At 37.6% G+C, this 26,559-nt stretch overlaps 1 protein-coding gene and 1 pseudogene across 9 annotated transcripts in view; both read right to left on the bottom strand.

The window, feature by feature from the left end:
• CDK7 (cyclin dependent kinase 7) overlaps positions 1-26,028 on the bottom strand; it is a 50,455-nt gene extending 24,427 nt beyond the window's left edge. For 2 of the 9 annotated variants that reach the window (XM_026498851.4, XM_026498850.4), the window contains exons 1-10: positions 25,328-26,028; positions 24,912-24,971; positions 18,871-18,904; positions 17,921-17,988; positions 16,435-16,503; positions 14,181-14,291; positions 13,045-13,163; positions 11,675-11,774; positions 7,224-7,310; positions 2,623-2,772 (exon numbers count right to left, since the gene is read on the bottom strand). In XM_026498851.4, the coding sequence (XP_026354636.1) occupies positions 2,623-2,772; positions 7,224-7,310; positions 11,675-11,774; positions 13,045-13,163; positions 14,181-14,291; positions 16,435-16,503; positions 17,921-17,988; positions 18,871-18,904; positions 24,912-24,971; positions 25,328-25,393 (864 nt within the window). In that variant the 5' untranslated portion in view covers positions 25,394-26,028. The remainder of the gene's footprint in view (positions 1-2,622; positions 2,773-7,223; positions 7,311-11,674; positions 11,775-13,044; positions 13,164-14,180; positions 14,292-16,434; positions 16,504-17,920; positions 17,989-18,870; positions 18,905-24,911; positions 24,972-25,327) is intronic. The other 7 variants (XM_044384138.3, XM_057307319.1, XM_026498852.4 and 4 more) reach the window with 4 other exon arrangements.
• LOC113255257 (ATP synthase subunit g, mitochondrial-like) lies at positions 3,538-4,335 on the bottom strand (annotated as a pseudogene).
• Positions 26,029-26,559: the final 531 nt, after the last annotated feature.

The following is a 26,559-nucleotide window of genomic DNA, read 5'->3' as shown; positions in this document are numbered from 1 at the left end:
CTTGAAAAAGGAAAGATACCAAGGAAAGTAGAGTTTTAAGTGAGTATCTGAACTGTGTTTAAGAAAATCTAATCTCCAGAATTGTTGGGAATATTAAACACACTATGTGAATACCCCACTTCCAAAATGAAATTAATTTCAAAAACTTAGATGAGCAAATTACTACAAATAAATATGTTAACAGCTTAATATTGGCTGATAATTCCACTACCATAAGAAAAAGACACTACCTTCTAACTTTTCTACAGTTAAACAGTCTATACTAAATATGAAATATCCTTATTAAGATACTGTATAATTTGGCTCTCTATACGTTAGGGACTCTATAGTTCAACCCGTAAAGAGAGAAACATGCTTAAAAAGAACTTCAAAGTTTGTCACGACATCTGTACGTATTCAAATTCCAAACTATGTAAATATAAATTCTTTAGAGTTTTTTAAAAGATGCAAATGGTTGGAAACAATGTGTTAAAATCCAACAATCCACTGCAAATTATTAAAAATTTTACTTGGAAGGAATTGCACAAGGTTATTTCTATATACTACCTGCTCAATGTTCTATGATATGATATTTCCTTTACTTTGGTTCCAAACGCCAAAAAATGACAAACTTGTCAAATTCATAATTTATTTGCATCACAGTACTGTTCAATAGCCACAATATTCCTTTTGGATAATGCTTTCAGGAATATAAAGAAGTCCATATAAACTTTTCAAGCATTTCCTCCCACATTCTATTATTTGCAGTAATGATTTAGAGATTCCTCACTTCAAAAGAGTTGAATTTTTACAGTATTTCTTCTGAATAAAGCAGTTCCATAAGTAAATTAAGCTAATTCTGAGCCATCAGAGATCTAAGAAAGATGATCTCATTCCAACTTTAAGACAGATATCCATGAGCTAGAACACATTTTAAGAAAATGCATTCTATCAAAATACAACCCACATAAGTTGTCACAACTAGTATTTTTCTACAAATTTTGAGTTTCACTATTAATGAAAAAAAATGAAAAAAATGAAAAAATGAAAAAAAAAATGAAAACAACTTTCTAGATAATCTGACATCTCAAGCTTCTTATAATGGAGGTAGTAAGTATATGTGTATGGGTGGAAAGGTAACACTGAGGTACTTGTTTGAATTAGAAAAGTAATTCTAATGGTAAAGTAATCTAGCATGTATGTATTAATGTAGCATCATGTACTGCTAAAAAGATATGGCCTATAGAAATAAATGCATCAGACAATGACTTGGTAGTCTGTAATAAGTGAAAAAAATCCACTTTGTATCCTTGGTATATTGTACATTAACACGGTTTGTTAGATATGAAGACTTGTGACATTTCATTTTAATCAGGGTCTTACTTTATGAAGCCAAATCATTGTACTGTGATACATTCCTGCATTTCCCTGTTTGTGCCACTCTTTGTTTTGTGCTTGCTTTTAAAACAAAGAAAATAAACTTTCCCCCCCAGTCTACAGGGATTTTATTTTTTTGTTTGGTAACATTTCTCCCTTCTAAGAGCAGATGTTCTTGGTCTTCCTAGTTTTTTTGTTTGATTCTTATTTCCCTTAAACAAGGGTCAGTATCAATGTTTGTTCTATTTAGAGTATCTTTCAATCCCTTGTAAGCATAAGTTGTATTAAGAACTACATGGGGCGGCTAGGTTGCTCAGTCTGGTTGAACGTCTGCCTTCAGCTCAGGTCCTGGGATCGGGCTGCACGTTGGGCTCTCTGCTCAGCAGGGAGCCTGCTTCTCCCTCTCCCTCTGTCTACGGTTCTGCCTGCTTGTGCCCTCTCTCTGTCAAATAAATAAATAAAATCTTAAAACAAAAAAACAAAACAAAACTATACTATTTTTGGGGTGCCTGGCTCATTCAGTCAGAAGAGTATGCAGCTCTTGATCTTGGGTTTTTTTGTTTTTTTTTTTTTTTTTTTAATTTTATTTATTTATGTGACAGAGAGACAGCCAGCGAGAGAGGGAACACAGCAGGGGAGTGGGAGAGGAAGAAGCAGGCTCCCAGCGGAGGCGCCCGATGTGGGACTCGATCCCGGAACGCCAGGATCACGCCCTGAGCCAAAGGCAGCCGCCTAACGACTGCACTACCCAGGCGCCCCTGATCTTGGGGTTTTGAGTTCAAGCCCCATGTTGGGTGTAGAGATTACTTAAAAATAAAATCTTTAAAAAAGAAAAGAAGAACTATATTATTTTCTTCATCACTGACTATGACAACGATCAGCATGCATACTGGGGCAGTATATCATGGGGAAAAAACCAAAACACTTTTGGCATTAGGCTTAGCACAAACCTAATTGAAATATCATTATCTTAACATGTACAGAACCCTTATTTTTTCTTCTCTAGGTAAACTAATAAATATGTATTTATATGTTAACAAAAGTAAATTCTCCTATTGTTCTATGTGCATGATGTAATTTAATACAAGTCTGAACAGCTTGTAGCTTAGGGACAAGATAAAATTTGTTATTCCTTAAAACAAAAACACATCTTTACGGTAGTTAAAGAATGGCAGAAAATCTTAAGAAATTCTACTTTTATTTTATCTATGCCGGAATTAAGATTATCCTCATATTTCCTAATATAAGAAAGATATGCTAAAATACCTGTGTTGCTGTAATTCGAGTGCATGGGTTAAATAAGAATAAGCCTTGTATGAGATCTAGCAAGTCGTCTCCTGCTGCAATGAAGATGTGTTGTAACGGGATTCCAGGAAAACTCTTAAATGTCACGAAATCCGGAAGACTACACATGTCCTGTAAAAATATTTATAATTCAAACTTAAGGATTGAAAGAATGAAGAACTAAAATTGTCAAATGGAGGATGTAATGATCTATATAGAAAATTCCAAGAAATCTATTTTAAAACTCCTACAACTACTGAGCAGAACAAGGTTACATGGTATAGGAAAAACACACAAAAATCAACTGTGGTTCTATATACTATAACAAACATGTGGATACTGAAATTAAAAATGCCATTCAGAATAACTCAAAAGAAAAAAAAATAGGGGCACCTGGGTAGTCCAGTTGGTTAAGCATCCAACTATTTATTTTGGCTCAGGTCATGATCTCAGGGTCATGAGCTCAAGCCCTGCATCAGGTTCCTCACTGGGAGTAGAGCCCATTTACGATTCTCTCTTTCTCTCTCTCCCCCTGCCCCTTCCCCTACACACACACGCTCTTTCTCTCCTTCCCTCTCTCTAAAAAAAAAAAAAAAAAAAAAGTGAAAATCTAATAAAACGTGTAGGACACATACCCTAAAAGCTACACAGCTAGGGCACGTGGCTGGTTTAGTCAGTGGAGTGTGCAACTCTTGATCTCAGGGTTCTAAGTGTGAGCCCCACATTGGGTGTAGAGATTACTTAAAAATAAAATCTTAAAAAAAATTCTACACAACTATGTGAAATAAATCAAAGCTCTAAATAAAGGGTGAAACCTGTCTTGTTCAAGGATTTGAAGATTCAACTCTGTAATGCAATTCTTACCAAAATTCTGACAAAATTATTATACAGATTATTCTAAAATGTATACTGAAAGGCAAAGGAATTACATCAGCTAAAACAACTTTGAAAAGCAACAAAAGTGGAAGAATCAGTCTACCTGATTTCAAGACTTCATATGTAGCTACTTTAATTAAGACTGTGGTACCGGTGGGGCGCCTGGATGGCTCAGTAGGTTAAGCATCTGACTCTTGATTTCCACTCAGGTCATGATCTCAGGATCATGAGACAAAGCCCTACTTCGTTGGGCTCCGCACTCAGCAGGGAGCCTACTTTTCTCCTCCTCCCTCTGTCCCTCCCCGTTCCCTTTTTATCTCTCTCTCTTAAATAAATAAATAAATAAATAAATAAATAAATAAATAAGTCTGGGGGGGGAGGGAGATTGGTCTCCAAACATTATAGCCAATGATGCTTCACTTGTCTATGATCTCATGGACATAAAACCACATCCACACCTAAGTGGCCACTAAAACATTCAGCAGAGCTTCCTTAACTGTGAGGTATTTGACACTACCAGTTTGAGCAGTCTTGACTATTTTTTTCAAGCTCTGAATAGGTATAAGAATCTCAGCAGGGGTTAGAGGAACCAGCTCAACCTTGCCATAGTGCCAAAATGTGGCCAATCAAGGTTTTGAAGTGAGTCACAGCAGGGTTCACAGTACCAGGCCTTCTCCACAAGATTACGAACAAACCGGGCCATGGTTTCAAGATGGAAAGTCCAGTGCCCTGGATGGCCACTGAATCTGACCAAATGATCTGACAATAGTGCAAAGCAGTTCAATGGAAAGACAGTCTTTTCAACAAATGGTGCTAAAGTAATTGGACATAGGCCAAAAAAAAAAAAAAAAAGAAAAAGAAAAAAAAAGACCCTGGAAAAACTGACCTATGGAAAAGCTGATAAAATAGACTTTATCAAAATTAAAATCCAAAAAATCCAATTACAAAATGAGGAGGGCACCTGGCTGGCTCAGTCAGTAGACAATGTGACTCTTGATCTCAGGGTGATAAGTCCGAGCCCCATGTTGGGTATAGAGATTACTTAAAAAAAAACAATAAAATAAAATGCATTTATAAAAAATGGGAAAAAGACATGAAGAGATTTTAACTAAAGATATATAGATGGCCAGTAAGCACAAGAAAAGGCATTCAATACCATCAGTTATTAGGGAAGTGAAAATTAAAATTAACAATGAACTGTCACTACACAACCATCACAATGCTTAAAAATAAAAAAGTGACAACACAAAATGCTAGAGATGATGCAGAGAAAATGGATTACTCATATATGGGTGGTAAGAATATAAAATGGTACAGCCAGCTGGAAAACAGACCGGCAGTGTCTTAAATTAACTACACAACTACCAAAGGACTCAGGACTGTTCTGGGCATTTTCCCACCGAAATAAAGGCTTATTCTTTCCCCAAAAAAAACTATACATGAAAGTTTATAGGAGCTTTATTTGTAAAAGCCCCAAAATGGAAACAACGAAGATGTCCTTCAATCAGTGAATGGCTAAACACACTCTGGTAAATCATACCACCCAGCAATAAAAAGGAACAAATTAGTGATATATACAACCTGGATGAATCTTCAGAGAATTATGCTGAGTGTGAAAAAGTCAATCCCACAAGGTTAGATAGTATGTGATTCTATTTATAATATTCTTGAAATGACAAAGTTACAGAAATGAACAGATTCGTAATTGCCAGGGATTCAGAAAGGAGAGGAAGTGGAAGGAAAGTAGGTGTGGCTATAAAAGGGCAAGGGCAACATAAGAGATCTTTCTGGTGATGTCCTGTGTACTAATCCTTTTTTTATATATATATTTTTATTTACTTACTTGACAGAGAGAAAGAGAGCGAGTGAGCACACAAGCAGGGAGAGCTGCAGAGGGAGAAGCAGACTCCCTACAGAGGAGGGGGCCCGACACTTGACTTGGTCCCAGGACCCTGGGGTCATGACCTGAGCCAAAGGCAGACACTTAACCGACTGAACCACACAGGCGCCCCTCTCTGTATTAATCCTGTCAACGTTAGCACGCTGGTTGTGATACTGTACTAACTTTGCAGGAAGCTGGGTAAAAGTTTCAAGGAATATCTCAATTATTTCTTAAAACTGCACATAAACCTACAATAATCTCAAAAGAAGTTTAATTTTAAAAAATCCATGAAAACATCACTAAGCAATTGCTATTCAGAAAATCATGTCCGGGGCGCCTGGGTAGCGCAGTTGTTGAGCATCTGCCTTCCGCTCGGGGCGTGATCCCAGGGTCCTGGGATCGAGCCCCACATCGGGCTCCTCCGCTGGGAGCCTGCTTCTTCCTCTCCCACTCCCCTGCTGTGTTCCCTCTCTCGCTGGCTGTCTCTCTGTCACATAAATAAATAAAATCTTAAAAAAAAAAAAAGAAAGAAAATCATGTCCAAGAGAAAAGTACAGAATAATATCATAAACATGCCTATGGAGTCAGCAGATCCACACTGCAGTCCTAGCTCTGATGCTGTGTGGCCTTAAGTAAGTTACTTAACCTCACTAAATCTCAGTTGTCTCATGTATAAACTGGGACTAACAGTATTTACTTCAAAGGATTGCTGGGAGAATAAAATATGATTTATGAAAAGCCTCTCATTAATGGCACAGAATGCATTTAATAAATGATAGCCATGAAGGCATGTTTTACAATTCGCATATATAGCAAACTTTCAATTAGAAAGTTGAAGTAATAGCACAAAAGAAACTTCTTACACTTAATTTCAGCTTCAGATAATTTTACCACAGTTTCAATCAGAAGGTAGAGTCTGATTAAAATTTCTCTTTTCCAGTATTTATTCTCAGGAGATGGGGTTGTATTAGGAAGGAAAATCTAAAGTTTACTATTTTAATTTAAGAATAAACAAGTGAGGTGTGCGTGGGTGGCTCAGTTAAGTGTCTGCCTTTGGCTCAGGTCATGATCTCAGGATCCTGGGATTGAGTCCCGCATAGGGCTCTCTGCACAGCAAGGAATCTGCTTCTCCCTCTCTCTCTGTCCCTACCCCCAGCCCTCTACCCCCTGCTTGTGCTCTGTCTCTCAAATAAATAAAATCTTTAAGAACAAACAAGTGAGTTCATCTTACTGACTATAATACATAAAATTTAGCAACTTAAATTGGTGTAAATTTTACCCAAGATTTAAAATTTCTTTTTTTCAGACAATGTCACAGGTTAAAAATATTCATGGTACTGAGACAGCTTAACTGTTGGTGAAAATTCTATAAGTACACCCTAAATCCACCAAGATGCTGATAAACATGAAATACCCATCGAATGAAGTATCATGCAGCTGTTAAAAAGATCAGTAATAAATATTAAATAAAAAGAGCAAGTTAGCTGCAAAAAAATTACATGGTATGATACCATTTCTATTAAAGAAAAGACAGAAAATGCAACGCTACGTTTATGCGCTTGTTTATATATCCTCATAGCAAGACTTTCCACCAAACTGACAGTGATTAACCCTGGGATGGGAATTACTGGGATGGAGAAAGGGCAACATGTACAAATGAGGCTGGACAGTATACCACAATTTTAACTTTCTATTTCATATAAATTTTTCAGAGTATATACTACTAGTAAATTAAGACAATGAATACATTTCTTAAAGTAATACCTACATTACAGCAACATAAAGAATCCTAATCAAATTTCAAAGAACATGTATGAAGGCTTACAGGCCACTGTTCCTCAGTTGGTGTGCCCAAAGTTTCAAATATTCTTGTTAGTTGATCAAGGTCTGAATCTCCTGGCAAAAAAGGAACCTGAAAGAGAGTGAGATGCGGATATTTCAAGGTGGTTCATAATAGTTATACATACAATACTATAAATTTACTAAAAAAACTGAACTGTAACAAAAATCAAAACATAGTCTGAGGTATACTAGATGTGGCACTAGACCCTATCAGTGCTAACCAAATAAAGAGCACCATGCTTCCCACTTAATTCACTCCACAGATCTTTAATAAACACCATGTGATAGGTACTGCATTAATTAATTAAACCCTAGGCATTTAAAGAAGGGAACAGGACAAGAATACTTGGGTGGCTCAGTCAGCTGAGTGTCCAACTCTTGATCTCAGCTCAGGTCTTGATCTCAGGGTTGAGAGTTCAAGCACCCATTGGGCTCCACACTGGGCGAGGAGCATATTTAAAAAAAAAAAAAAAAAAAAAGAAGTGAACAAGACAGTTCTTGCTCTCCCCTAGGGTGGATGTGGGGAATGCTGGTAGTACAACTAAAGGGGCATCTGCCAGAAGATGTTTTCATCTTCATAAATAAAATCTTTAAAAAAAAAAACAACAAATGGGCACAAAACTCTAGGTTGGAAATTATTTTCCCTCACAATGTTTTCTATTGTATTCCAGATTTCAGTGCTGCTGTTGAGAAGTCTGATGCCATTCTTTTCCCTAATCCTTCATTATGGCTCCTATGTAAGCGCTCTCTGTTTTTCCTCTCTGTGAAAATAAAGTATTTTTCTTTCTTTCTTTCTTTTTTTTTTAAGATTTTATTTATTCATTTGACAGAGATAGAGACAGCCAGTGAGAGAGGGAACACAAGCAGGGGGAGTGGGAGAGGAAGAAGCAGGCTCATAGCGGAGGAGCCTGATGCGGGGCTCGATCCCACAACACTGGGATCAAGCCCTGAGCCGAAGGCAGACGCTTAACCGCTGTGCCACCCAGGGGCCCCATAAAGTATTTTTCTTATACTCTGATACTCTGAAATTTCACAATATGCCTTGGCATGGTCTTTTTTCATTCCACTGTGCAGTCTTTTTGGCACTTTAAGTCAATTCACATCCACCAATGTTAGGCTATTTTCTTGTGAATTTCCTATCCTACATTTTCTTTTTTCTTTTTTGTTACATTCTAGGATCGATCCTGGATCAATGTGCTAGTTTTATTTTTTGGTCTTACTTGATGAAAGAATTCTTTATCTTACTTTTCCAATCCTTCCACTGTTTCTATTTGCTTTCAGTTGCCCTATGTGAAAATTTTCAAGTACCCCTTATTCTTTGACTGTTCCTTTAGTAATGGAGCATCACATTCTTGCTTTACAGATGCAGTACACTCTTAGTTCTCTGAAGGTGTGGTGGAGGTGGAGGGTTAATCTTCTTCTGCTACCTGTCTTTTTCCCGTTTCTTTTTTATTTTTCTTAATTATTTTTTAAAGGATTTTATTTATTTGAGAGTGAGCAAGTGAGAGAGAGAGCATAAGCAGGGAGAGGGGCAGAGGGAGAAGAAGCAGATGGCCCGCTGAGTAGGGAGCCCAAGCGGGACTTGATCCCAGGACCCTGGGATCACAACCTGAGTCAAAGGCAGACACTTAATCAACTGACCCACCCAGGCCCCCCCCCCAAGTTTCTTTTTTAGTCAGTCTTTCCTATGAATGCTTTCATCAAATATCTTTTTTTTTTTTTTAAGATTTATTTATTTCAGAGAGAGGAAGAGAGAGAGAGAGGGCACAAGCAGGGGGAGCAGCAGGCAGAGGGAAAAGCAAGCTCCCAAATGACAAGGAACCCATGAAGAAATTGATCCCAGGACCCTGGGATCACGACCTGAGTCGAAGGCAGACGCTTAACCAACTGAGCCACCCAGGTGTCCAATACCTAATGATCCTACCAATTACCTGATAATTCCCACATGCTGCAAGCCTTCATTAAATATCTGGAAATCTGTGATAACTATATGGTAATCACTGACTAACCATTCATATTCAAGGGTAAGGTACTAAAAACAATGATTAGAACTCATCGGCTTTCTCTAGAAAGATTGGGTGGGGAGTTTAATGCCAGTTATCTGTGGGTCCCTTCTCTGGGGTCATTCAGTTCTTCCAGTAAAGGGTCCTCTAATCTTTTGCCTGGGTTAAAGAGTTACTACAGCTTATTACAAAAGCTACCAGGGTTCTGGGAAGTGAGCAGGGAACTAAATTGAAGGTTTTACTTTCAGTATACGGACTTTGATGTAACTTACATGTTTTCACCCTAGCAACTCACCCACATCCTCCCCTGTGTCTAAGGATGGCTGTCTGGAAATTTATGTTTCAATTTCTTTACAGAACCTGTCTCTAGTGGAGGTATAAATTAGGTGGAAGTATAGTCGGACAAAGGGAAGTGCTGGCTGTGTAGAGGGACCCTGGAATTAATCGCACATATATAATTTTTTTTTAATCAACCCCAGTTTTTAGTCCTATACCTCAACATTGTCATCAATGACCACAGGTGCTTCTCAATAACTAAGCAACTTTAGGATTCTGTCTGCCAACCCAAAACTGCCTCTAGTTGGCATCTTTTTCTGTAAAATTTAAGCTGCCTTCATTTCTGGTTTTATATTTTCTGGCATAGTATTATGGACAACTCCTAGTTTCAAAGATGGCATTTATACATCTTTTTTGAGATAATTTATAAGCGTGGGGGGGGGAGTTTTTGCCCTGCCATTTCAAAAATCTTTAATTACTACTTGGGTGCCTGGATGGGTCAGTCGGTTAAGCATCTGCCTTCAACTCAGGTCATGATCCTAGAGTCCTGGGATCAAGTCCCACATCAGGCTTCCTGCTCAGCAGGGAGTCTGCATCTCCCTCTCCCTCTGCCCCTCACCCCTGCTCGTACTCTTTGAGTACTCTCTCTCTCTCAAATAAAACATAGAAAGAAAGAAAGACCAACCGACCAGTGGGGTAAGGGTGGGGAGGGGTAGAGGGAGAGAGAGAATCCCAAGCAGCTCCACACAACCTTGAGATAATGACCTGAGCCAAAATCAAGACACTTAACTGACTGAGACACTAAGGTGCCCCTCTAACCTGCTCATTCTTAATTTCTGTCTCTCTCCACTTACTTTATCTATGGAATGATAAATCTTAACATTAGGGGCTATGGTTTTACCTTGGTAATGAATGAACTGTGTTTTGGGGAGCTGACAGATTCTCAAATGCGAACTCTGTTTTTGTGAGTAGCGGAACTGTCATGCCAGCCGATCCACAGGACCCATCACTAGCACACAGATTACTATTCATCTTCAAATCTAAAATGTGTGAATGTCTCTTTTGCAAGCACCCAGAGGAGCGAGCTTCTCCAAATGATGCATAGAACTCACACCAAACTAAAAAAAGTGTTTGAGAAGGTAATTTTTCTTTGTGGCATACAGAAGCTAGTTTCTGGGTTCAAGAACTAAAAAGCTGTATTTTTGTGTCTAGGGTTCACATTTCTTCAAATACATATCACATGAGGAAAAGAGTAGGGGTTGGAAACCAGAAAGTAGGGAGGAAAAAACTCTCAGCTTCAGAAGGATTCCCCAATATTCCTTTGCCTTCATCATTCAGAAAGGCTAAACTAGGGGCGCCTGGGTGGCACAGCGGTTAAGCGTCTGCCTTCGGCTCAGGGCGTGATCCCAGTGTTCTGGGATCGAGCCTCACATCAGGCTCCTCCGCCATGAGACTGCTTCTTCCTCTCCCACTCCCCCTGTGTTCCCTCTCTCGCAGGCTGTCTCTATCTCTGTCGAATAAATAAATAAAAAATCTTAAAAAAAAAAAAAAAAAAAAAGAAAGGCTAAACTAAACTTTATAGCTCAAGAAAAGTTTCTAAGGCACCATCTTTCTCTCCAGTGAGGGTAGCAAGACGATGTTTTATTTTAAAATAGTTTGAGTCCAGAGAAATGCTACAGGACCACCACATCTGCTTAGTTTGAACAGAACTAAAACAATCTTACACACACTCTGCTGAGAGTGCAGCTGTAGTGGCCCATTTTACACATCTCCTAAAGTGTAATTTTTAATAGCCCCAAAGAAAAAAAGTCCCAGGACTACAAAAGTGCATCCTAACACTTTTAGTTGCAGCAGAGATGTTACAATATTACAGCTTGATGAGTTTTATTATAGTTATATTTCAGATTATAGAAATGATCTGTAATAAAATCTTTATTGTCCTCAATGAGAAGTCTTCTCATCTCACATCAACATTAACAAAAAGGTTGCACTGTATGAGGTGGCTTTTTTTTTTTTAAATGGTCTGTTTGTTGGCTTTTTTTGGAAGAATGGTGCTCCTCTCTGAGAATTATCTATGGGAAGATAATTCTTATACAAGTTATACAAACAAACAGCTATTACAATATTGCAGCGTATACATCAATCCTAGACTTACCCTTAGAAGCAGCTCTGCTAATATACAGCCAACAGCCCACATGTCCACACCTACGCCATACATTCTAGCTCCAAAGAGTAACTCGGGGGCCCGATACCACCTGAAAAACAAAAAGAAATAATGAAATTTTAAAATGGAATTACTGAAGTATTTCTTGGAGAAAACTCCTTAGCAAACATCATCCCACTGATGAAATTAACTTTTACAGATATATTAACTCAAGAAAAACTGGCTATAAAACCAAGCAGTTCCAGGACGCCTGGGTGGCTCAGTCAGTTAAGCATCTGCCTTTGGCTTGGGTAATGATCCCAGGGTCCTAGGATTGAGTTCAGCTTCGGGCTCCCTGCTGAGTGGGGAGCCTGCTTTCCCCTCTGCTTCTCTCTCTCACGATTAAATAAATAAATAATCTTAAAAAAACAAGCAGTTCCATACTGGAAATTATACACGTGCTTGGTCTATTTACTCTCCCAGTGTTAGACGACTAACATCTTCTCTCTCCTGAAACTCTCAACACCATCCTTCCTCTAAGCCAATGACCGTACTTCCAACTTCACTGAAAAAAATTGAAGTAATGAAAGAAAAAAAAAGAAAGAAAGAAAGAAAGAAAGGAAAAAGAAAAAAAATTTCCATGGACTCACCTATAGTTATTTGTATTCACACAATCTGCCTTTCCAATCTGTAACTACAGATGAACTGTTCTGGACTGTTTTAATGCCAATATGTCAACTTGGGGCACCAAGTACCATGCTCTCTTGCCTATTTTCAAAGATACTGAAATTTTCTTTCTCCTACATCAATGTTTTCTTCTTCACTAGATTTTTCCCACTAACATTCAAACATACCATAATTTCTTCAGCCTTAAAAAATAAGCTAAAAAACAAAGTAACAAAAAAGAAAAACTTCTTCAGGCCCAACTTCCTCTTACAGCTACCTGCACATTCTCGGTTATCTTGAAATCTGTCTGTTCTTACTGTCTCCAATTCCTATTTTCTTCCTTTTAAATCCTTTCAGGGGGTGTCTGGCTGGCTCAGTTGGTACAGCATGTGACTCTTGATCTCAGGGTCCTAAGTTAAAGCCCCCCATTAGGCTACATAGAGCTTACTTTAAAAAAAACAAACAGGGATACCTGGGTGGCTCAATCAGTTAAATGGCTGCCTTCAGCTCAGGTCATGATCTCAAGGTCTTGGGATCGAGCCCCACATTGAGCTCCCTGCTCAGCAGGGAGTCTGCATCTCCCTCTCCCTCTGCCTCCTCCCCCCTGCTCATGCTCTGTCTCTCTCTCTCTCTCTAACAAATAAAATCTTAAAAAAAATTTAAAAACCAACTAAACCTGCACAATATAAACTTTCAGTTTTTAAAGTGATTCTTACCTGGTTACAACCTGATGTGTATAAGCTCTATTGGGGCTCCCAAATGATTTGGCCAGGCCAAAATCTGCCAATTTTAGAACTCCATTTTCATCTAGCAACAAGTTGTTTGGTTTTAGATCCTGTATCATGGAGGTTTTAAAAATAAACAAGTAAGCAGGTAGGAGAGAATACCATAGTGATACATTCAGTTGGCTTAACTTTAAACTTCGTAAAAAACAGGATAAAACCCTAAATTTGAACAATAATCAGTACTTTTTTCATTGATGTAAAATCTTACCAAAGCAAAATAAGATTGGTTTATTAATTAGTGAGACCTTGGATTAGGACCTTGGGTCACTGAGCTTCAATTTACTACTTCATAGGGTTGCTGTGAGGATTAAATTTAGCATCTTCTGTAAAGAGCCTACTGTAATTATTAGGAACTCAATAAAGAGTCACTATTTATTTAATAACAGTAATACATATGAACTTCAGTAAATAAAAATACTATGCATTTAGAGAGGATGAGGAACATATTCCTCAAAATCTATACTAAAAAGATATTAGCAATAACCTAAAAGGGATTCCAAGTTTAAGGTATGAGAATTACTGACTATAAATTATATATTCTTAGCTATTTATCTAAATAGAGTGCCAAACAGAGAACATCTACCTATTGAGATTATCAGCCTTGTTTCAATAGTTGAATGTTTCTAACACTGACTCGACCATTTGAAAAACTTTATTTCATTACTTCATAGAATTTTAGAGTTACTAGAAATATAGTTTTTCTAAAAATATTTTAGTATTCTTCAAGCTAAAAGACATAGATTCTAATACTCTGTCAGTTACCAGCTACTGACCTTGAAAAAATATATACAACCTTGGTCAGGTGATGTAACAACTTAGCTCTTCACCTATGAAAAAAATGAAGAACTGGGTCTCTTCCATTTCTAAATTTCACATAGTATTTTAGAGTCTTCATGTCACCACCTGGTGGAACAACTGAAGGGAACACCCAGAGGAAGGTGGGAAAAAATGGCCCGGCTCTATTTTTAATTTAACAATATACATATTTAGACCATTTATGTAATAACTGACAATATAAAACTTGACTAAAACTTAAAGACTCAATCATACTTGGTTAAAAACCTTACCCTATGTAGAATCCAATGTTGATGTAAATATTCTAACCCTTGAAGAGTCATCAACATGTAGGCTTTGATATGTGATGGTGTCAGCACAAGACTATTATCCTTTATTATAACCTGTAAATCCAGTACATAATATACAATTATTCCAAATAAATCACACCATATAAAATCACAGACGGACATGAAATGAATTTATCCATCATACAGGAAAATCTCAAGAAACACTGCCTAACTCTCCTTAGGAAGCACTGTCAGAATTTCCAGTTATGTGGTTAGGGAAAGTATCTCTGCTCGTGCTTTCTCTCCTACTTCTTTGTTTAAAAGGCATTAACATAGTGAACATCTGTTGTTTTGCTTGCCCAGGATGTACAACCCCTTCTGTTAATAGCATTCAGCATTCCTTTGGGAAACCACCTGGTTAAAACAGGACTGACCACTACTTGTGGGCTCTAGAGGTAGACACATGACCCACGCATAGCCAAGCCAACTACCACACTGAAGCCTGCCGTCCAGAAGATTGGTTTAGGGATGGACATGTGATCCAAGCCAAGCTAATCAAACAGGCAAGTACTTCTCCTAGAATCAAAGGGAACAAAGCACCTTCTTTCCTTACAGATTATTATACTCTTAAAAGGATATAACCTGAGGTGCCTGAGCCACTATACTGAGAAATTATGCCCATGAACGAAGGCAACAAAGAAGAAATTAGAGCTGAGTTAAAGTGCAAGACTGAGTTCTCATGGCATTATTTGAGAGCTGTGTTTAAAGCCAGTTTATTCCTAAACTTGTAAGTTACATTAGCTAAAAGTTCCCATTTTCTTTTTTTAAGAAATCAGATTTAGATAAGAGGTATCCAAATTGGCAAGAACTTTCACTATCTGCGGACAATGCGGTATTATATATAGAAAACCCTAAAGACTCCACCAAAAAACTACTAGAACTGATCAATGAATTCAGTAAGGATGCAAGATACAAACTCAATATACAGAAATCTGTTGTATTTCTATATACTAATAATGAAGTAACAGTAAGAGAAATTAAGAGAACAATCCCATTTACAGAAAGAAAGAAAGAAAGAAAGAAAGAAAGAAAGAAAGAGAAGGAAGGAAGGAAGGAAGGAAGGAAGGAAGGAAGGAAGAAAAGAAAGAAAGAAAGAAAGAAAGAAAGAAAGAAAGAAAGAAAGAAAGAAAGAAAGAAAGAAAGAAAGAAAGAAATCAGATTTAGGGAAAATATGCCCTTTTCAGTGCACAGTACCATGAGTTTTAACAAAGACATCCAGTTGTGTAACCACTACCATAATCAAGACAGAGTTCTTTAACTCCCACCCCCACCCCAATCGCCTCAGGCCCCTCTATACACAATACTTCATTCCACTCCCACTCCTGGCCACCACTGACCTGATCTGTTTCTTTAGTTTTGCCTTTTCCAGAACATAATGTAAATGGAATCTTACAATATATAGCCTTTTGAGCCTGAGTTCTTTCATTCAGCACAATATACTGGAGATTCCTCTATACTGTTTTATGTATGAGCAGTTCATTTCTTTTTATCCCCAAACAGTATTCCATTTTACAGCTATACCACAGTTTATTTATATATTCAGTAAATGAAAGGTATTTGGATTGTTTCCAGTTTAGGTAATAATGAATAAAGCTGAATATCTGTTTACCAACTGATTTCTGTGTAGACATATTTTGGTTTCTATTAGATAAATACCTAGCAGTGGTATTGCCAGATCATTCTTTAGCTGTGAATTTAACTGTTTAAGAAACTGCCAAACTATTTTCCAAACTAGCTACACCATTTTGTATTCTCACCAGCAGTGTTTGAGAATTTCAATTGTTCAATATCCTTGGATTGTCAGTTTCTGAGATTCGATTAACATTAAGGAAAAGCATTAGATCTTATTTTCTCAAAAATAAAATTAAAAACTTGGCTTTCAAATGGAGGATATTCTATGATAACATGGAAAACGAACTCTAAATTCTCAAAGGCCTGATACTAATTTCTCTAAAAATAATGTCAATAAGGTATAGGGAATTTGATAGATAGAAATGCTCTGAAATCCAAATCTCTGTATCTAACACTGGGAATATGGCTAAATGATTCAGAAGCTCCTTCACATAGGAGTACATTCACATTTCAACAAAATTAAACATTCCTTTGACTAACAGCATCTTCAAAAGTAGGAAATAAAGATTTGGGTTCTCTTTTGATAAAAAGAGAAAAGAAAGTCCTCTAGCAATCTTAATCTTACCTCCAGATCAGTTTCCATAAAATCAAAGACAAGACTAATATTAGATTTATGTCCAAAAGCATCAAGGAGCTGCAAAAAAATTAAAAAATAAATAAAAATATGATTTTCTGTAAAATACTGGAAAATATTATACCAACTAAAGTAATTTTTAAAAATTTAAACAGGCACGTGGACTGCCGATAATTCCCTGCTAAATTTGAATTATCTTATTAAATTTGACATTTATCCTTTTTCTTGCTAGGAATTAGTAATTTGAGGCCCTAAAATACTAAACTTTATTTTTTTAAAGATTTTATTTATTTGAGAGAGACAGACAGAGAACACAATGGCACAAGCAGGGGGAGGGGCAGAGGGAGAGGGAGAAACTGACTCCCTGCTGAGCGGAGAGCCCAATGCGGTCTCAATCCCAGGATTCAAAAGATCATGACCTGAGCCAAAGTCAGACACCTAACGCACTGAGCCACCTAGGTGCACCTAAACTTTACTATATTTAAAAAGTCACTAAATAGGGGCGCCTGGGTGGCACAGCGGTTAAGTGTCTGCCTTTGGCTCAGGGCGTGATCCCGGCGTTATGGGATCGAGCCCCACATCGGGCTCCTCCGCTGGGAGCCTGCTTCTTCCTCTCCCACTCCCCCTGCTTGTGCTCCCTCTCTCGCTGGCTGTCTCTCTCTGTCAAATTGTAATAAATCTTTAAAAAAATAAAAATAAAAAAAATAAAAAGTCACTAAATACTTAAGCTCACCTCCAAAAATCTGAGAGTTATAAATAAGAAATAAATTAATGAAAACCTCACCTCAGTCTCCAATTCCAGGCTCTGTATTTAAGAAAATCCTATAAACAGCAGTAGCAGCTATCATTCATTGTATGCACCCTCTGTGCCAGGCTCTATTTCCAGGTACTTTACATGCATTCAATCAATTAAGCAGTCTTACCACAACCCTTTGAAGTGGAATTATGGTACCAAGTTGTAGGGGAGCTTACTCAAGGTCTTATGCATGCTAGGGCTCTCTGGGCTTCAAAATGATTTTTGACAAAATGAGGCCATATGCCAATACTGAATTTATTTCATCAGTTGTAATAGTTTTAAAGACACTGCCTAGGGACATCTTGGTGGCTCAGTTGGTTAAGCGTCTGCCTTCGGCTCAGGTCATGACCGCAGGATCCCGGGATGGAGGCCCACATCAGGCCTTCTGCTCAGCGGTGACTCTGCTTCTCCCTCTGCCTCTGCCCCTCCCCCTGCTTGTGTGTACTCTCTCCCTCTCTGTCAAAATAAATAAACAAAATCATAAAAAATAATAAAAACAAAAATAAAGACACTGCCTAAAGAATCAATTAGAATAGAAAATACATATTAGCCTGATAAACTTTAAAGCTTTTTTGCAAGGTTCACCTAAAACAATTCATCTTGCTGAGCCTTCAATCAACATCTACCACATTCAGAAATGACAGGGTCCCAAATCCCAAAAACAACTTAGATCATACTCACACCAATTATATTTGGATGACTTAGCTCCTGTAATAATTTTATCTCTCTTAAGGCTGTTCTATTTATACCTATATGAAAAGGCAAAGCAAAATGTGAAAATTCTGACATCTCAAATCTTACAAACATATTTTTTGCCATAGGTTAATCTTTCAAGAAATAGCAGTGAATATTCTACAGAAAAATAAGGGTTATTTTGACAATTTTTTTTGACATCTGGTTTTCTTTTATATTACCTTATTTTTAAAACAGCTTAACAATGACTATAATAAATGGTGAAAAAAAGTATTCACTTCGTACTGTATCACTTGAGAAGACTGCTGGAATAACAATGTAATAGTGTGTAACATTAAAGCAGTAAGTCAATAGCCTCCTCTTTCTTGCATTATGAATATTAGGAACAGATTCTTGATGCTAATTGCAAAATAGTGCTAATACAATGTCTTTCCCAATACAAAGGATAGAACTCAAAATTAAAATTAAGATCTGGTACTATCTGTTAAATAGAAGATGGGTCCTTTTTATAAAAACTAGTTCTTGATGACTAAACAAGACTTAGGATACTAACGCACAAACCTATGGAGGAAGGGTAAAAACGTGTTTTCTTCCATTCATCTATTTCAGTATGAGCTTTCTGTACTTCCATGAAGTTGTATCCTGAATTTTCAAAGTAATTAGAATCTTAGAAAAAGAATAAACAACTGTTTGCAACAATACCTTAAAGGGTAATGAAGACAGCAAGACAAGCCACTAATGACCTTGTTGCCTTACATTTACTCAGATGACTTAGATGAATTATAGGACTCTTAACATCCGAATGGTGAATCTACAAATATCCTGTCTCTATCCTGAGTTTACTTTTCTAGCACCCTGCAATAACTCTAATACTTTGCTAACTCCCTTAATGAGAATAAAAGCTTTTCCTGTTCTGTCAGATTATATTGAATACTCACCATCCTTAGCTTCTGATCTATGTCCAAGTTTTATCTGGTAGGGGGGAAAAAAACCCAAACACATTAAAAATGTGTTAAATTATTTAGACTTTTTGCATAACATATAAACACTTCAGAAACTTAGACACAGCAAAAACACGTAGCAACTTATATGTAGCCAGTAAACAAAAAGGGAGTGGAAATCATGAATTTGAAAGACAAAATTAACAATATAAGAAAGGACTAAGCACCTATCATTCCTTGCCCCCTAAGTTTTTGAATTACATTCAAGTAATGGAATTTAGAAAATAAATGTCTTCTTTACCTTTTCAAGACTAAATGTGGAAAAGTAACTGAGGGCATACTGACTAATAAACAACAAAAAAAATCACTTCAAGTTAGCCTACTTGGGAGGAAATATATGACATAAACATAAAATAACATGTTTAATATACCCAATGACACGTTCTTAGGGAACACATTATCCAAAAAGCAAAATTACAGATTATGATGGGTACAAAATATGGTTAAACTGTTGTTACTATTAATACACATAACAAAACAAAACAAAAAAAGCCCAGCAAATTGCATTAATAGGTTCAGGCTTACACCAGTCTCTTACTCACTGCTTTATACAATGACTACATGTAATAAAAAATACAAAAAACAAAACAAAACAAAACCCCAAAAAACAAAAAACCAATTACTTCTGGAAAAACACAGCTAGTCTACCTTTAAAAATATCGCCCAGCTCTGGGCGCCTGGGTAGCTCAGTCATTAGGTGTCTGCCTTTGGCACAGGGCATGATCCCAGGGTCCTGGGATCGAGCCCCACATCGGGCTCCCTGCTCCGCTGGAAGCCTGCTTCTTCCTCTCCCACTCCCCCTGCTTGTGTTCCCTCTCTCACTGGCTGTCTCTCTGTCAAATAAATAAATAAATTCTAAAAAAATAAATAAATAAAAATAAAATCTCCCAGCTAAATGCAAACTGGTGCAGCCAGGGGGGAAACAGTATGGAGGTTCCTCAAAAAATTAAAAATAAAATTTCCATATGATCCAGTAATTCCCCTACTGGGTATATACCCAAAGAATACAAAAACAGTAATTCAAAAAGATATATACAACCTATGTTTATTGCAGCATTATTTACAATAGCCAAACTATGAAATCAACCAAATGTCCATCAGTAGATAAATGGATAAAGATGTGGTGTATGTGTGTACACACACACACACACACACACACACACAGGAATATTATTCAGCCACAAAAAAGAACAAAATCTTTACATTTGCAACATGGATGGATCTAGAGGGTATAACACTAAGTGAAGATAAAGACAAATACCATATGATTTCATTCATATGTGGAATTTAAGAAACAAAACTAACAGAAAAAAGAGACAAACCAAGAAACGGTTAACTATAGAGAAGAGATGGCTATCAGAGGGGAGGTGGGTGGGGGGATGGGGAAAACAGGTGAAGGGGATTAAGACTACACATCATGATGAGCACTGACTAATGTATAGAATTGCTGAATCAATGTACTGTACACCTGAAATTGATGTAACACTTTATGCTGGAATTAAAATAAAAAAAATAGATTAAAAGATACAATACATACATATCCCCCAGCTACATACTATAAATACAACTTTTTACTTAAAGGTAAAATAAAAGGTAAAATAAAAAAAATAGATTAAAAGATATAATACATACATATCCCCCAGCTACATACTATAAACACAACTTTTTACTTAAAGGTAAACTAGTATAGCACCAAAAAATATAAGGCATTCAGCAATAAATCTAACAAAAGATGTGCAAAGCTTTCCAAAACTAAATAATAAAACAATATTAAAACATCCTTAAAAATGAGAACAAAATAAACAACACATTCATGGATAGCAAGACTCAGTAATCATAAATATGTCGATTTTCTTTAAGTTCAATGCAACCAAATCTAAAGCTCAACAGCATTTTTTAAAGAACAGTGACAAATCAATTCTAAACTTCACATGGAAAAGTAAGGTGCTAAGAACAATTTTTAAAATTTTTACATTTTGTAAACACAATAAAAATACATTAGTTTCACGAAGCCATCTACTTCATCACCCAGATTAAACAACTATCAATATTTTGCCACACTTAACTTCATTATTCATCCTCCCTTTTCTGCTGGCTAAAATGTTTTATAACAAACCTCAGATTTCATGTCATTTCATCCCCATGTACTTAAGTAGGCATCTCTAAAAGAACATTTTCTTACATATTCAAAATGCCATTTTCATACTTAATAAAATTAATAATCATGCCATAGCAGTATGTAAAACTTAGTTCATACCAAATTCCCCTGATTGTTTGAAATTTCCCAACTGGCAGATAAAGTAGCTGAGATAATTTTGAAGAAAAACAGGTATGTTTAACTTATCAGATTTCAAGGCTTTTGAAAGACAGTAGTAATTAAATACACTATAGTATCTGAGCAGAGATGGAAAAAAAAAATCAATCAATGGACAAAAACAGTGTGCCCAGCGATGGATCCAAGTGTATACTGGAACTTGGCATTACAACTAAACGCAGAACTTGGCATTACAACTCACCAGGAAAAGGACAGACTAACAATAATGCTGGGACAGCAAGGAAAAAAATACTGGATCTCCATATTACACAAAATAGAAAAATTAATTCCAGATGGAATAAAGACCTAAATGTGAACAGCAATAATTCAAAATTTTTAGAAAACAGAATCCTTAATAAACTGGAGGTAGGCAAGCAGACAAAAAGGAAACCCATAAAGGAAAAAAATGGATAAACCAAACCAGAACAGAATTATAAATTTCTACACCCCAGAAGATACCATATATAAACTAAAAGTCTAGCCAAAGACGGGGAGAGGATACCTGCCGTGCAAAGTTCTGACAAAGGATCAATGTCCAGAATATAATAAAGAATTCCACTAACCAATAGGAAGAAAAAAATTTAAGCACCCTAACAGAAAAACTGGTAGGAGAAAGTCTTAAAAGCCAATAAATCTAAGAAAAGATGATCAATCTAACTGGTATTCAGAGAACTATTAGTTGAAACAATCAGAAACCAACTTTGATCCAGGTAAGGGACAAATGTTGTAAAATCTGACAATACAAACATGGTAAGAATGTGGATGGAGGTTAAATTAGTCCAACCACTTTGAAGAGCAATCTGACAATATGTGGTGAGGCTGATGCTGTATATTTCCTAAAACAACAATTCACAGTTGGTTTCAAAAATGGATATATTCTCTAAAGAAACTCACATGAATAGTCATGGCTGTAGGGCTAAATTAAAGGAAAACATAAAAAATAACAAAATAGACTAAGTGTGCAAATTTTAGCGTAGTTATATGATGGAATCTAATCACCAATAACCATAAATAAACCACATCTACATGTATCCATGTAGAAGATTTCAGAAATAATGTTGATTCTGAAAAACTGAAAAAGAATATTTACATATGGAGGGGTGGGGGAGTGGGCTGGGGGATGGGCTGGCAGGCGGGTGGGCAGTCAGCCAGCCAGCCAGCCAGCCAGCAAGAGAAATAATCTAAAAGGCCCAATAGAGGATTGGTTAAATAAATGGAAGAAACATAAATTGAGTATGATCTTTTTAAAAAGATGAGGTAGAGATCAATGATATTTAATTTTTTTTATAAATTTCAAAAGAAATGAAATATTCCACTTACCTCTAAACATACTTTAAAAGTCCAAGATACAATAGGTGAAAGAACACAGAATATTCATTTTTTGTAAAATTAAACATAAATGTTAGTAAATGAACGAGCGTAAAACTTTATAGCAGAAAGACTAGATAATGTCTAAAACGAGGTAGGAGCAAGCACATTATTTAATGAAATAGAAGTAAATGCCAGAGGAAAACTATAAGAGTTGTAAGCGATTGCTCTAAGGAGTGAAAAACAGGGCTAGAGGAACCAAGCACCTTAAAAAGCCTGGGCCTTTTAACTGATTTTTAAAACCACAAAGATGCATTATTTGAAATAAAAATTAAATGTAAAAGAAGATTCCATTGTGAGTAACCTTCAAGGGATAAAAGTCTATCGAAGAGAAACAGGAGGGACACCTGCGTGGCTCAGTCGGTTAAGGGTCAGCCTTGGGCTCAGGTCAAGATCTCTGGGTAGTGGGAATGGGCCAGAGTAGGGCTTCCTAATCAGCGAGGAATCTGCTGCTTCCTCACCCCTCTCCCCACTCTCAAATAAATAAATAAAAATCTTAAAAAGGAAAAAAAGAGAGAGAGAGAGAGAGAGAGAGAGAGAAAGAGGATGGATTCTAAATCCTAACTTATGTTAAAAATAAGCAAAACCACCCCCAAACAAAACAAACCCCACTAGGACTTTCAAACAACTACATAACTCAGTATGCCAACAATGAACGATTGTTATCAGGTTAATACTTCTTTTTTTAGGTTAATACATTTTTAATGAATGTCTACAAATGTACTGGACACCATCCTAAGTATAATTTGAGTGGAAGTAAATGGACAATAAGCTCATCGATAAAAGGATTTCAGATTTTGATAAATGTTATCTTCATAACATTTGAATAAGAGAAATATGGCAAGGAACACTAGGGAGATAGGGAGGAACACCTATTTTAACTAGAGTGACCAGTGAAGGCCTCTATGTGGGGGAGACATTCGAGTGAGATCTAAAACTTGACAAGTTTTAGAGGAAAAATATACTAGCAGGCAAATTCAATGATCCTGGGAATGCACTGAATTTAATGTGTTCAAGGGACAGAAAAGTCAGTGCGGCTAGAATATACTGAACCACGGGTAGAATCAGAAAGATAACTTTAGAAAGGGTCAGAAGAGATAAGGCTTTTTACACAGGAGTAGCTACAGTGCTGGATTACAGAATTTAAGTCGGAAATGAGAGAAATCAGAAAAAGTAAAAAGATAACAGCAGGAATAATTGTGGCGAGGGTGACAGGGAGTCGGGAGTAAGTCAATCAGGGGACTAGGCTTCAAAGGAGTTAGGAATTTTGAAGGAGAAATAGATTCAAATAACAACAGGAACAATAAGGAGGTGAAGACGCCTGGGTGGCTCACTTGGTTAAGCATCTGCCTTCAGCTCAGGTCATGACCCCAGGGTCCTGGGATCCAGCCCCACGTGGGCCTCCCTGCTCAGCGGGGAGCTTGCTTCTCCCTCTGCCTGCCACTCCCCCTACTCTCTCTTTCTGATAAATAAATAAAATCTGTAATAAATAAATACATAAATAAAATAAGGAGGTGGAAGTCACCTACCCCACCATCAGACCTTGAGATGTGACAAAAACCTCTTTTTGAGAGGATTACTCATTTCAGTAGCATAGCAAAGAACAAGCAACCCGGCGGCAAAACACCTGGATTTAAATCCTAGTGCTAGCAACTAGTATCCGTGTCATTTTGACAAGTTACTCAATCTCTCTTAGTCTTAGGCATCTCAAGTATAAAATAGGGATACTCTCCCTACTTCACATGGCTATTTTGAGGGCTAAATGAAAAGAATGTAAGTGAAAGTGCCCGACATGTAGAAAATTAGCTACATATGACCCAAGTTTCTTGAATGAATGCCAAGGAAAAAAGCTACTAAAATCATTTTTTAAAAACGCACATCAATGTTAATGCTCACGAAGGCCTTTCAAGGACAATCTGTACACAGAAAATAGAGATACACACGACGGATGCAGATGTGGCAGAAACCGTGACCTGGTAAGATCACGCATTAAATAGTTCTGAGGACCCAACAGATGGGTACTTGTTCCCCTTGCCTACGTCTGAGTTTATAAAGTAAACGTAACACATAGCTTCCTCTTCATTTCAATTCCAATTAATGGAACAACAACGACAAAACTAGCTCAACCTGAGTTCCATCCTGGAACACAAGACACTAATAAAATCTGTTCTCTCCGAAAATGACAGAAACATCTCATTAGCAGAGCACGGTCAAGAGTCGTAAAAAAGCCCACGCATCAGCTCATACATACAGACATCTTCAGAGACTCAAGGAAAAATAACAGACGGTAACTCACTTTCTTAATGGCGACAATTTGGTTGGTGTTCTTGTCTCTAGCCTTGTAAACCGTGGCAAACTAGAGAGGAAAACAGAAATAACCTAAGTTCGTGGGAACTTTTTTGTTTGTGTTTGCCTTTTTACTTTTTTAGATTTGGAGAAGCAAAGACCCCGGGGTTCTTGGAGCGGATTCGGGGCGGCGTGGAACGTGGTGAGGCAGGCCACTTCCCGTTCCAGTCTATCCTTCAAGGACAGGGCCGCTTAGAGGCTCCCCTCGGGGGTACACACAGGGGTTAGCAGGTGCTTTTGGGCAGCCTCGCCCAAAAAGGAGTCGCCAGGTCAGCCCTCTGAATTCCACCAGAAAATCTGTGAGGGTGTGAGGGGGCTGGGCGTTCTCCTTCTCAGAGCCCTCCGAATCCCGCCCGAGAGCCTCACCTGTCCCTCCCCGAGGAAGTCCAGTTTTTCATAACGCTTTGCTCGCGACTTCACGTCCACCGCCATCCGTCGCACGAAACTCGACTCCAACTGAAAGGGGCAGGCTTCCGAGACACCAGGAATTTAAAGCTACCTTAAAGCCTCCAACAGCCACTTCCGTTGAGTGGGAGCCGACGCTTTATTGGCTCCGCCCACACTTCCGGTTTGGGCAGGGGTGCTGCTAAATAAGTCCGGCTAGAGCCCGCCCTACGGAAGCTGCGCGAGACAGGGTTGGTTCCTTTTCTGCGCGGTCCCCGCCCTGTCACGCCGCAGCCTGTTGGTGCCGGTAGCGGAGTGTTTTCGCAGGTGACTGTGTCGCCCTGTTACCGTTTTAACTTAGATATTCCCTTCACTACCGGGGACAGATCAGCGTTCTGATATGATGTTCTGAGTTCTGGATTTAATAGGTGTGTATGAGTGTGGAAGGCTTGACCTTATCCCTGATCCCGCTTTCTGGTTCTTGCTCAAGGGCGTACGTCGCCACGGTTGCTATGGACGCTTAGAGTCGCAAGCTCAGGTTACTTAGAAGAGAGCCCAGTTCTTAAGGGCTGGTCGAGAGGCTAATTTCTGAATTCAGTCCTTTGTGAAGTACTCAGGGGAAACAAAATCCAAGTCAGCTGAAGAATTTCGGGCCGTGTAACAGACTTCTGGTCATCAGTTTTCTATTCTGTAAAATGGTAATAATAGGCTACATCATAACTGGTTGTTAAGACTAAATGAAACACCCAGAAAGTTTACACATAGTAAGTGCTCAATTAAGTGTTCATTGTGAGCAGTACTCAATCTTGATTCTAAGTTTTCATGCAAATCAACACGTTAAACACATTAATTCACTTATTCACCGAATGTGTATTGAGCGCTTACTATGTGACAAGCTCTTTTGCTGAGAAATCAGCAGGGAAACAAAGATCCATGCTTTCCAATGGAAGGAGATAAAATATGATTCATACTGTTAAGTGCTACAGAAATAATAAAGCAGGGAGAGGGACATAGCAGGGCTTGCAGTTTAAAACAGGGTGTTAAAAGACGTCAGTGAAAAGGCACTGAAAAAAAAAAAAAGCCACTGCAATTTTCTGCAAGTGGTATGATCTGACTTAATGTTTCAGAAAGTTCACTATGGCTGTTTTGAGAAACCACAATATGAGCTTAAAGAACAACAACAACAAAAAAAAGCAAGGCCGGTGAAAGAATTA

The sequence above is a fragment of the Ursus arctos genome, unplaced genomic scaffold, assembly GCF_023065955.2.
Source record: "Ursus arctos isolate Adak ecotype North America unplaced genomic scaffold, UrsArc2.0 scaffold_5, whole genome shotgun sequence".
Lineage (NCBI taxonomy): Eukaryota > Metazoa > Chordata > Mammalia > Carnivora > Ursidae > Ursus > Ursus arctos.
This window is presented reverse-complemented; position numbering and strand designations above follow the sequence as displayed.